This window comes from Gavialis gangeticus, unplaced genomic scaffold (assembly GCF_001723915.1).
Source record: "Gavialis gangeticus isolate Ggan-Ray unplaced genomic scaffold, GavGan_comp1, whole genome shotgun sequence".
Lineage (NCBI taxonomy): Eukaryota > Metazoa > Chordata > Crocodylia > Gavialidae > Gavialis > Gavialis gangeticus.
In genome coordinates this window covers 23213241-23225569 of record NW_017729000.1, presented here as the reverse complement: position 1 = coordinate 23225569, position 12329 = coordinate 23213241, and the positions used below count along the sequence as shown (strand labels likewise).

General features: G+C 48.0%; 1 protein-coding gene across 3 annotated transcripts in view; it reads left to right on the top strand.

The window, feature by feature from the left end:
- STK10 (serine/threonine kinase 10) overlaps nt 1–12329 on the top strand; it is an 87052-nt gene that overhangs the window by 57170 nt on the left and 17553 nt on the right. For all 3 annotated transcript variants that reach the window (XM_019506420.1, XM_019506422.1, XM_019506421.1), the window contains 5 exons: nt 726–798; nt 1682–1876; nt 3213–3294; nt 4722–4856; nt 7390–7983. In XM_019506420.1, the coding sequence (XP_019361965.1) occupies nt 726–798; nt 1682–1876; nt 3213–3294; nt 4722–4856; nt 7390–7983 (1079 nt within the window). The remainder of the gene's footprint in view (nt 1–725; nt 799–1681; nt 1877–3212; nt 3295–4721; nt 4857–7389; nt 7984–12329) is intronic.

Genomic DNA, 12329 nt, shown 5'->3' with positions numbered 1-12329 from the left:
GGTGTGGAATAAATTCTATGCAAAGGTGCACAGTATATATAGTATATATATAGTATACAGATGCCCATCTTCAGAAGAATATTAGGGCTGGTGAAGTCCGTCACATTCGGTGGTGGAGGCTGGAGTAATTCTTCTACTCAGGCCAGATTCAACAAAAGTGCCTTGCCAGCATGCTGAACTCTGGCCTCCATCTGACCCATCCAAAAGATGAACAAGTAAATCTAGTCCCTTCAGCCCACATAGCACTGGGCATCTCTACTGAGGGTGTCAATAAGGGTAGTAATACCAATAGGTGGGACTGTGTGGAACAGGACTGAGAAACACTCGCATCTTGGCATGTAGACCAGTGAACTGGCTCTTAGCATTTTTTATCTCAAGTAGCACTCAAATAGTGTCACTTGGAGACTTTTCAAGTGGTCCATTGTGGAGCTGCCCTTTCATGGCCTATTACATATACACTTGCTAGAGCTGTGAAAGGCCTAGTCCTGCTAACAGTACCATGAACATGGAATATGTGATGTCCTTGGTCTCATGGATGGAAGTAAACAGCCCTTACAACACATATGTGCCTAGGTTCCTTTCATTCCCAATACCTGGTTTAGAGGGAAAAAAGCATATTGTCGCACTCTTAAACTTGCTTGAACTAAGTGTTCTAGCTGGCTGTCATGATTCTGAAAGGCTTTTTGGTTCCTTTGGAGCCTCTAACGCAATTAAACTGTTTGCAGCTGACTTTGGCGTTTCTGCCAGAAACATGAAGACTTTGCAGAAACGAGATTCCTTCATCGGGACCCCTTACTGGTGAGTGAACTGGCTTGATAAGCAGCTTTTCCAGAGGTACAGTGGGAGCCATGGGTACCAAAAATCAGACCAGAAGACTATTGTGTAGTGCTGTTGTACTGAGGACAAGGATGTGGTGGTACTTGGGGTCTGTTTCCGTGTTGCCTTATTATGAGTGGATGTTGCCTTATTATGAGTGGACAATTGTAACATACATTCAGAAGCTTCATAAAAAAATCCTGTCCAATGCCCTGCATGCGTTGAAGGATTTCCACATAAGAGGGCAGCAAGGAATGTAGTGAGGCAGCTGAAGAGGCAGGTCTTGAGACCTCGTTGGCTTGGAGGGGCATTTAGATGATGAACATACTGTACGTCCTGAACCTTGGAAGAAGGTGGTATCTGGGGACATGCATCTGTGTAGTCTGCCATCTATCTCCCCTTCTTACCCCCACTCCCACGCTATTTAAAGCAATTCTAAGTTGCATGGGAGCAACAACTTGCTTCAGGAATTTAATCTCTAAATCACCCCAGTTGCTGAAGGAATGGCCTCAGTGAGCATTAATTTATTGTCTATAGCAGCATCCACACCAGATGTCAATGGCCTGGAGGTTTACACAAACTGCCTAGGCCGTCTCGGCTGATCAGGGAAGGGGGAGGGAGGAGAGAATATAAAGGCATGATAAAATCTAGGGTGAGATGCTGCTTCCCTGTCTCTTAGCTAGCTAGGAAGTCCTTTTTTTTTTTTTTTTTTCAGATGAATGTGCAGTACAGCAGATAAATGGGCTGGTTGAAATATTGTATTGTGTCATTGTGTGCAGCTGCGATTTTCTTCAAACATGTTTCTGGTGGTAGCAAGAAGCCTGACAGACACCCCCCACCTCCCGCCTTGTTCTTTTCCCTGCAGGATGGCTCCCGAAGTGGTAATGTGTGAGACCATGAAAGACACTCCCTACGATTATAAAGCTGATATCTGGTCCCTGGGTATAACGCTGATAGAAATGGCTCAGATAGAGCCTCCTCACCATGAGCTCAACCCCATGAGAGTCCTACTGAAGATTGCCAAGTCTGACCCTCCCACACTCAACTGCCCTTCTAAGTGGTAAGAAGATAGTCTGTTAATGAGCACAGGCAAAAGCTTGGAAGCTTTTTCCCAGTGACATATTTGCATATTTGCATTTTTATGCTATAGAATTCTCCCCAAAAATAAATCTATATAGCGAAGCCTGGAATACAAATAGCTCCCAATGATATGGCACTTGCAGGAAAGAGAAGTCCAGGCTTGTGTGACATTGCTGTTTGACTTGAGCCATTGACCTGGAATTTTAATATCACTCCTCTGCACAGCTCTACTGGCGACCTAGCTGTGAGTTTCAGCCCCAGGGGCTGCTTCCCACTTGACTGCTCTAAAGACAGCATATTCAGCTTTCTGAAGGAGAAGGTTTACGGTATAGCTACTGTAGCTACACTGGCCACTCCATTGCTCCTTCAGTTCAGGAGTGGCATTGGCAGTAGCTTTCCGATATCACATTTGTGCAGGGTTGTGGTGGGTGAAGTGGGATCTTGCAATACAGAGACCCTTCTTAAAGGCATGAGAAACAAAATTGAGGATTTTTGCACTAGAAGATGAGCGGTCCTTTTAGTCTCAGTACAAATTTAACATGAGGCACAATTCTCCTAGAATATGAGGGAAACACATCATCCTTTTAGAACAAATCCAAATGATTCTCTCTTCCTCCCCACTCTAAGATCTCACATAATCTCCAATAGCTGCATATTGGGGGAGCACTGAATTAGTTTGGATAATCAAAGGGATTTTCATTGTTATAGATCTCAGTTCTGACAAGCTAAAATCCTCCCATGAAACCAGAGCATTCTCTTGGATTGGCAACACAGAAAAACCCCAGATACTCTGAGGCAGGCCTGTTCCTCAGTTTATTTGCAGCTATTGTGTTGATCCAAAGCTGTGCAAGACATTTGATATTGCGTGTTTCAGCAAGTCTTGTGGCTATCTCTTAAATTAGGAGAGTCAAAAGGAAGGGTCTCCAGCATCCTAGCTATTAGGCAGTGCCAGCACTAGGCCTTGTGTCATGTTGAGTAACCCCAAGCACCCCTTTGTGATCTGTCTAACCTTGGCTCCATGACAGGAGTTGGGATTGAGTGGCAGCCTGGGATTTGCTCCTGCCAGCTGGTAGCATTGGGATTAAGGGAAAATCCAATTCTCCAATTAGCCAGATCCCTTGTTCTTTTCTCCTTTTAAAAAATCCGCCTCTCACTGCATTTCCTCCAAGGTGGATGAAATGCTGATTGTGCACAGACGCAGTTCAGGCTACAGTTTGGGATGAGCGAGAGAACAGATAGAAACACTGCAGCCCACTGGGACTTGATCTTTCTTTCCCTGTTCTGAGCTCCTTGCCAGTGATTGTGTGCATTTAAAGGTCCCTCGAGTTCAGAGACTTCCTGAAGACTGCCCTGGATAAGAACCCTGAGACTCGGCCAAGTGCAGCACAGCTACTGGAGGTAGGTGGACATTCTCAAGGGCTTTGAACCTTTCAGATCTGTGTTATTTTTATGTTAAGCTTGTCATGAAGCCCCCAAGCACCTAATAGGAAGTATCTGAATAATCTGTGCATGTCCCAAACATATGGGGAAGCTTTAAGGCAAACATATGGCTTCTCTGTAAGCCTGTAGTTCATTTGTGCATCTCCAGAGTCCTTTGCTTTGCTGGTGATGGCCTCCCTGGATGTTCCTAATCTCATTCTCTATTAGGAAAGTGCACTTTGGGAACTTTCATTTTCTAAATAATTATGGTAATCCTATTCCTGCTGAAGCCCATAGCAAAACTGATCTTGACTTCAGTAACTGCTCTGATTTCTAAGGTAGCAACCAGCATAGTTTGCTCCAAGTTAGTTCATCCTCTTCCTTCCCCTAAAATTATAAAGTGCGTTCCCCTGCCTATTAAAACACTCTGAATATCGACAGCACACTTGCCATGCGCTACCCACCGTGCCTGGTGGGGCATCTTGTTTGACCTTGGAGCGTTCTGTTTTGTGTGCAACACAAATAATAGCTTAATCGCTCCTCCTTTGGAAAATGGATCTGGCCTAGTAGCCAGAGTGGAGATCCTGGATATAGATGGTAAAGAAACGTGCTTGCCTGTGGCTTGCCACTTCAGAAAGTTCACAGGGAGTGAATGTTTACCTTAGTCAATAACAGGAAGTAGACAATGCACTCAGCAAACCAGAGGGACTCCCCAGCCTCTTGATGAAGCTTGACACAAATATATTGCTCTGTGTGCTGGGAGATCTGACCCCAATTTCAGTTACACATTCCTCTGCTCTGTTTGCACATATGGATCCCAAGGATTTTGCTGCTCCTTTCAGCTGACAGGGAGATCTCAGCTCCCACCCCTGAGTCAGTAAGTGTCAAGGAGAGGAGCTCTTAAACTATGGTGTCTGCAGCAAAAGCCTCTTGTTTAAATGCAGCTGTCGCTTTGTTTGGTAAATGTTGATACTGTGCGGAGCAGGGCTGCTCCGTGTTTAGAGCATATGCTTGCATGAGCTGTCGCTTGACCTCGGCATGTCTCTCATGCGCACATTTTTTAGTGCACAGAACTGAGTTCAGATCAATGCAAAGGTCTGGATTTAAGCCCACAAGTACAAAGAGGCTCAACTCAAGGCAGAAACCATGTCCTTGACTGTGAGGCTCTTGGATTGCTCGAGGGATATGTGAGACTCGTTTTGGGCGCATTGAGCTTATTTAAGCATGGGGAAGCTAGTAAAGGCCAGACCTGGGTTTTTACAGTTGCTTGAAAATGGAAAATACTTTCTGCCTGCCCCAGGGCTGTTGGGCTCTTTTTAACGGGCATAGAGTCCACTCGCCCCAGCGTGTTCTAAGGCCTGTCCTAAGCGGGGCTGTCTCTAACACACACACGTTTGGGTCTTTAGCATCCCTTTGTGAAAAAGGTTACTAGCAACCGAGATCTGCGTGAGCTGGTGGCAGAGGCAAAGGCTGAAGTGATGGAGGAAATTGAAGACAATCGGGAGGAAGGAGACGAGGATGACTCATCAGAACCTGCATCTGTAAGTCACGATCATGCCCTCTCCCACCCCTTTTCCATGTGCCTCTTAATTTTCTTTGAGGGTGAAAGTTCCTCTAGCTGGAGATTGAGGCGGCTGTGGAAAAAGGGCCTAGAAGCTTTCTGGTTTTAAAGGGAAGACTTTGTTTTAATCTTCTCTCTCCCAGACTCCCACGGGGGGAAGGCTGCTGCCTTTGTTAGTCCTGTTCAGGTGGACAGGAAGGCAGCTCCTTGAGTCAGGAGGGGCCACGGCTCCGTGCGCGCCAAGGGTGCTGGAAAACAATGCAGCTAGGAGGCCAGGCTTTCCCTTCAGAGGAAGAAGCCACAGCGTTTTGCTGCTCTTGGGAAAGCTGGATTCCCAGCAGCATGGCAGCCCTGTTAGACTGGCTGACAAGCTCCAAGGTCAGTGAAGGCTTTTTCCATGACTGACCCCCAGCTCAGTGCAATGGCAACCATGCTGCCTTCATGGGTCAGTGGAGGCTGCAGTGACAGCCTGTCCCTGTGAGGCCAGTGTGTTCATGTCCTGGCTCTGTTTTGCTAGCAGCGGTAGGTTCTGGCTGCTGCTGGAATATTTATGGTGGTGGTGGTTCCTCAACATGAGCATGGGACTGAGAAGAAGTGGCAAACTATGACTCAGAACAGGGACTAAAACAGGCTGGCCTGCCGGGTGAACTAGTGGTCCGTATCCTGTGTGTAAGGAAGTGCCAGGCTCCTCCCTTTGTGGGTCTGAACTCGAGAAGAGGAAGCCATGCTGGAGGCAGTTTCACTGAACCCAGACCCAAGGGAAGAGTAGTCAGCATCTTTCCACTCCTGGTGGTTTAAGAAGCCTTGTCTGCATATGAAATGGGCCAGGGCTGTGCCAAGAAGAGGGTGAACAGTAAGAGCACGATGTGGGCTGGGAGGTTGGGATGGAGACAGCAGGGTAATGGACATTGGCAAAGCTGTCTCCAATGCCACTGTTTAAGGACCCTGGAAATAGGCCAGAGTGTGGCCTCTGGGAAGCTTTGCTGTGGAGTATCACCAGTGAGTGTCAGGATTCTCCAGATCCAAGCAAGAGATTCAGCTCCCACAGTGCAACTGCTATCAAAATCCCTCCCTGCTGCAAATGGGAAGCTATTAAAACCTGGCAGTGTTTGCCAAGGGTAGACAGAATTGACAGCCTGGGCTCAATACAGCATCCTTAGAAATCTCCCAGGCCGACCTGCAAGGACTTCAGTATCCCAGAGCCACCCACTCCACCCCCCGCCCCCGCTAAACACACCACTCCAGGGTTTTCAGAACCGCTTGTCGATTGCTTCTTTGTTAGTGCACCTGTCCCCAGGAAGGCAGGTGGAAATGCCGCTTTCACATCCTGCAACAGCTTTCTGAAACACAGACCACTTAGTGTAGCATTCCTTGCATCAAAAAGGCTTTGATAATGGAGAGTGCAGAGTGGATGAGGGGTACAAAACTGCTACATGCCTTGCCCTTTGCTATTCCCAGGGCTTTTTTAGGTGAAAGAGAGATCAGGTCTCCCACCTTGGGGAGTGAATTCCTATCAGAGGCAAAAAAGAGGTGCCAACCCTCTGTCCTAAAACACTGGTAAAGCTATTTAGTGGGGGGATCTCCCCAAGTGCAGGTTACTCCGGTTCTAAAGAGTATTGCATGTTTGAGCTCTGAAAAGCGCTGAGGCCAAAACATGAGGGCAGGATGCGCAGTTCTAGATCCAGGCAGTCTGGGTGCTCTGTGCTCACTGAGTCCAGGCTTGCAGCATCCCCCTCACAGCTCAATCCAAGCCTCTGCCTGTGGATCCTGTTTTCTGGACCACAGTGGGTCAGCATTCACTCTAACACTTTGCTAGAATGGGAGGAGAGGGGAGGGTAGAGCAGCTTTCCTGCATGGCCCCGCTCTGCCAGGTCACACCTGCTGGGCTGCGGAGGCGGCAGGGCAGGGAGCTTGAGCCTGCAGCAGGCAGCCTGGCTCCCCGCCCCCGTGCACAGATCTGGGGGCATGGGTACCCCCTGCCACCCTGGGAGTGCATGCAGCAGGGAGCTGGCCTCACCTCCCCACCATCTGGATGAGCCTCCCCCACCAGGGCCCTGCAACCGCACATTGCAGCCCTGGGCTCCAAGCTGTACGCACCCCCTGGTTGGGCAGCAGCCCCAGCCCTGGCTACAGGGGCCTGAAACCTTCCCCTCCCCTCCCCCCCCAACCTAGAGGAGCAGCTCTCCAGGCTGCCTGGAGGTCAAGTGCATATATATGCACACGGTGCCCCCCCACCTGAATGCCCTCCTCCTGCTCCCTCCCAGCCCCCTGCAGGCTGGAACTCTGCAGCCTGCAGACAGCTCGTTGCAAAATCTGCAGGTTTCTCTGCTAAAATGGGAAATCTGTGTTTTCCTCTGGTAAAGGGGAAAATCCTTGTTTTTCTCCGTTTTTCCATGGGAAACGGAAAACCCAGATCCCTGGTCATTACATAACTCTGTGCCTATGTCTCACCCCCTCCCTCTTCCCCTTTGTAAAGATGTGAAAATAACTGTCTCTGTTCCCTGTTCTTTTAGCCCCATGGTACTCACAAACGAGACCCCTCTGAGGTGAGCCAGCTGAGTTTTGAGGGAGAGAAACGCCCAGAATCGCTAGTGATGAATGGACCCAACTTACCTGTGGAGCCAACCCAGGATGCTGTTGATGGACAGAGTGACAAGATCTCTGACGAAGGGATTAGCAGTGACAATGACAAGCCAGAGAGTGAGAACTCTGTGAAAACCATCAATAGCTCTGACTCTTCTGAGATGGAGGATGGGAAAACTGTTCCCAGCCCACAGGGAAAACCAGGCGCTTCTCCCCAGTCAGGACTGTTAGACACTGAGGTTAGTTCAGTGGCAGAGAGAAACCAAAGCAACCAGCTGGAACCAGCAAAGCAAGAGTGCAAGAGTGCCGGGAACCATCCAGAAAGCAGCCACCTGGAAAACCTTGCTGAGGAAAGATTTGCTAATGGGAGTCTGGATTCTCCTACTCAGTTTGCTGGCAACCAATCCAAGAGGGACTCCGATTCTGGCAGCACTTCTGCTTCAGAAAGCATGGACCTCACCATCTCTCTGTCTGGTGACCTGTCCCTCAATAGGGAGAGTGGATCTGGATCCATGTCGCTGAAGGTAAGGATGGGTAGTCATGGTAGTGGGGGAGCATAGGTGCAGCTGAGCGTTCAGATGTTGATATCAGGAGACTTGTTCTCTTTCCTAAAAGACTTCTTTGAATCCTTCCAGACAGACAGACAGTCTTCTTTCTTTATAGTCCTAGTACACTTCTCCAAGGATTTTCTTCTGGAAGCTTGATGGGTCTTGGGCCAAGGAATAAAAAATGGGTTGTCTCTGGTGCATGATGTTCCATATCCCTTAGGGATGAGTGGGGATGATGGTGGAGGACAGCGCAGAGCACTTTAGAGGTGGATAGTCCAAGAACAATTATCTTGAATTGGCAAACTCTGCACCAAGGTTCAGCAAGTTGTTATCCCAGCAGAGGGGAATGCAGTTACACAAGGCAAATAGAAAAGCTTATCAAATTATCCACCATTCCCATTTTCAGGTTCATGGCCCTGTAATTAAAAACAAGGCCAGAAAATGCTGGTCTCTCTCCAGCACTTTCAACAGTGAGTGATGTATCAGGAAGCAGTTATGTATGGTGTATAATGATTATGAAATTGTGGTATGAGGCAGTGCATATTTAGTTAGCATGGGCAGGCCTTCTCAGGGTGGCCACTGTACACTGCATGCTTTTGGCAGTTCCAGACTCCAGTCCACTGAAATCTAGTGAAGGTTTTACTTTCTGCAGCTAACTTAGGTCTTTGATAAAAGCAGTGGGGAAACCTGAGGCTGGGAGGACTGCTGCCACCCATGCCCTTGCATCAGCATAAGAGTCTGAACAAACCACAGCGTGAAAAGTAAAAAAACTCTTTCCGTCAGCACTGTACTGATATGAGGATACAACTTAATTTGGTTGTAGTCGCTTATGATTCTTCAAATATGCTGTGCTTTGGGCCTGGCTTGTGTCAGGTTAAACAGTGATTTGATCTAAGATCTCCCAGTCATCTTGGCTTTAGTTAGGGTTTTATGGAGGCTGGTGGGAATGTTTGCAAGTCTGAGCAGGAAAGGTCAATATTGCTTTGATTGAAGAGGCAAAATAAATGAAGTGACATATTTGCTGAGCCCTGAAAGGAGAAATAAGGCACTGCACGACTGGGAGAGCCAGAGATGTGTGTGTACTGTACAAGATCTCTATCTAATTGTCTGTGGGAGTGATGGTTTCCAGGCACAGGAACATGCCCAAATAGCATTCGTAACAAAATTCCTTCCCCAGCTCCTCTCTCGCTGTGAGAACAGTAATTGGCATCTCCCCCGGGAGCCCACCGCTCATACAAACCTACTAATGTGGGGAGACTGCTCTTGTGTAGCAGTCTCATCCCTTCTCGCCAGTCTTCCTATGATAATCACCTATTTACAGAGGCCAGCCAAAGACTTTTACTAGGCCACATGTGTTAGCACTCTGCTGAATTGTTTCTCTGGAAGGGGAAATGAGCACCACTTTTTGGGTGTTTTTTCCGGGAGCAAGGAGCAAAAAAAAAAAAAAAAGGCCAAGTTTCTGTTACAGCAGGAGGGAGCTAATCTGTGCTAGCCTGAGATCCTGCTCAAAGCAAAGAGGTCATCTTTGGATCCCCTGCTGTATTCAACAGGAAGCAGCAACCTGGCTTGAAAGGTCACCAGGAAGGTAGCTTCTGATTTTAGTCCTTTCCAAAACACATGCTGGGGACTGGAGCACATCTCTAGTGAGTGGATCTGTCCTGAGGTCCTGGACATCTCTTTATGTAGTCTCAGAGCTAACCACAGGGCAGCCTTGTTATGTAGTCAGGCCCTACACACACATCATTCCTCACCGGAGTCGAATAGTGTGGCATTATCCATGTCTGTAAAGTATGACAAATTAGGTCTTCAGATGCAGTGACTTGTCCAACCCAGGGTGGGAGGGGAAGGGAAGTGGGGGGCTGAGATCAGTGTCTTAGCCAAAGTGTAAGTCTTGTTTTCCTGCCTCTTAGCCAGTGTGATCAAATCTTACTGACCCTATTGCCTAGAAAAGAAGCTGCTTTCCTGGGAGCTTTTCAAATGGGGTTACTGCTTCTCAGGGAACCCTGCACTGGATCCAGAGGCCTTGCCAGGCACTAGCCGGGACTTGTGTTTGTTCGGAGGGTGCTCTCGGGATGATTTTAAAGTAGTTGCTTCCAGCTGTAGTAGAACCACAGTCTCTCTTCTCTCCCTGCAAAAAAAAAACAAAGCACTCACTTTTCCTTTCAAGGAAACAATTAGGGAGAATGCTAACACATGTGGCCTAGCAGAAGTCTTTGGCTGACTTCTCTAAGTAGCTGTTTATTACAGGATGATGGCTTAAAGGGCAAGGGTACCTAATCTACCATTGTATAGAAAATTCTGCCTTTGATCTGGTTATACTATTAACAAACTCAAGTGCACTTGTTAGTAGCGTGTGTAACAGTTCGGCCGTGCAAGCAGAGCCCACACTAAATTTCCTCTCTGTGTCGTTCCTGCGACTTAACATTGACTTTGGTCCCCTCTAGACAGAGGTCTGTATGCTGAATTCCCTTCCCCCTATCTGGTGGGACCGCCCCCACCTTCAGCGGTGGGGAGGGGATCTGGGGCATCAGCGCTCTGCCAGTTGATGTGGATTCTGGCAAGTCTTGAGGCTTCCCAGGGCTCCTGTTTATGCTTTTGGGAAGTAGCTGTGCTTGTCTGTTTGTCTCGGACTGACCAGGTGCAGGAGGGAGCTGAGAGAAAACAGGGACCTTTCTGGCTGCTGCCCCTCATCCACTTACACGCACCATAGAAATGGTTTCGCAGGTTTCCTGTTTCTGCAGTAGGAGGGGCTGTATGTGCATTGTACAGAACTAAGAGCTTTGCTTGTATGAAGATTAGCATCTATCTAACTTAGGGTGTGAATTTAAACTTGCATGGCTGCCTCTGTGACAGGCTGAGCTGATAAGGCTGTTTCTAGTTAGGGAAGCCCAACACATTCCAGTATAAGTCCCTGGTTTCAATTGCTTATAACAACAATTCTTAACCTCCTTAGACTCAAGGCATCCCTTGGGAAATGCCTGCTCTTAATTGTCAATGGTTTTTTGACTACAGAAAAATAATAGGGCAATTCTTCTGTTGCAAAGAGCTCAGAAAGATCACTGCAGGTTGGAATGGTTTTAATGCTATGGATTCCTATGTTAAATCTCTGGGCACATCCAGACAAGTGCGCACATGCAGTATGCGGCGCTGCAGATCTGTCTGTAGCATCTCACCCCGCATGCGCCGCACATGCAGGCGTGTCCTGGCCTGCCAATTTGCAGTGCAGGCATTTTTTATGACACTGGGAGATCTCAGCATCAAAAAAACCCACAGAGCAAAAAAGCAGGGCAGCGGGTGGCAGCATGCACCACCTGAAACCAGAGCCTGGCTGGCCAGAGCCACACTCCAGCTGCCAGACAGATCCCTACTGCCGGATCACTGGGAAGCCCCCAGGACCACAGGTAAGGCTGCTGGGGTCAGCCCAGGTGCTGGCCCAGCCTTCCTACCCCACCTGGGATAACTTGCCATGCCAGAGCTCACATACCTGGGTGTTCCCCAGGGCGAAATAGCAGTGGCACATATTGTGGCACTGCTGTTTGTCCCCAGGGGAACACACGTGCGCACTCATCTAGACACACCCTCTGAGTTTGTCTTGTGAATCATGTTTGCGCACCTAAGAGTGCTAACATTGTGTGGCACTCTGGAAAGGATGCCAAGGCACCCAGGCTGACAACGGCACCTTGCTTGAGAATCACCAGCTTCTAGCATGCTCCAACTTTGACCTTTTGGGGAAGAAGTTTTCTAGAGAAGCCATCTTTGGAAAACTTTTCAGCAAAAAATGTTTGCCTTTCTTGGAAAGATTAGACATCAGTGAACTTGTACAAGGAAGATGCTTCCACTTTGCCTTACAGAGGTGTTGCGAAACTAAGTTTACTGCTATTTTTGAAGCACTTGGGTAGTGTAGTGATGAGAGCCATAGAATTCCCTGCGAGGAAATTAATGCTTCAGTCGTGAAGGCAGTTTGAACTGTCTGTAGTAAATAAGGCCTAGGCCCACTCGCTCAGCAACAAGTAAGTTAACATCTAATAGCTGCTCATTAACTGTGCACTGAGACAGGCGTGCTGTGAGAAATTAATAGCTATTCCTACAGTGAAAGATAGTATCGTGTTATATATGCCGAAAGGAGCTAAATTAAGTTTGCACAGGCAGCCTGGCATTTCTTAACTTTTGTACAGTTGTCTTTGCAATATACATGTTAATTCAAGACTACTTAGGTTTTTAAATGCTGGGGAAAGGAGCACTATCTCTCAGTGTTAGCTTGCTGAGTCCTTCTTTAAGTTAAACCAGACTGAGCTGGTCTTATACAAAGGGGTCCACTCAGG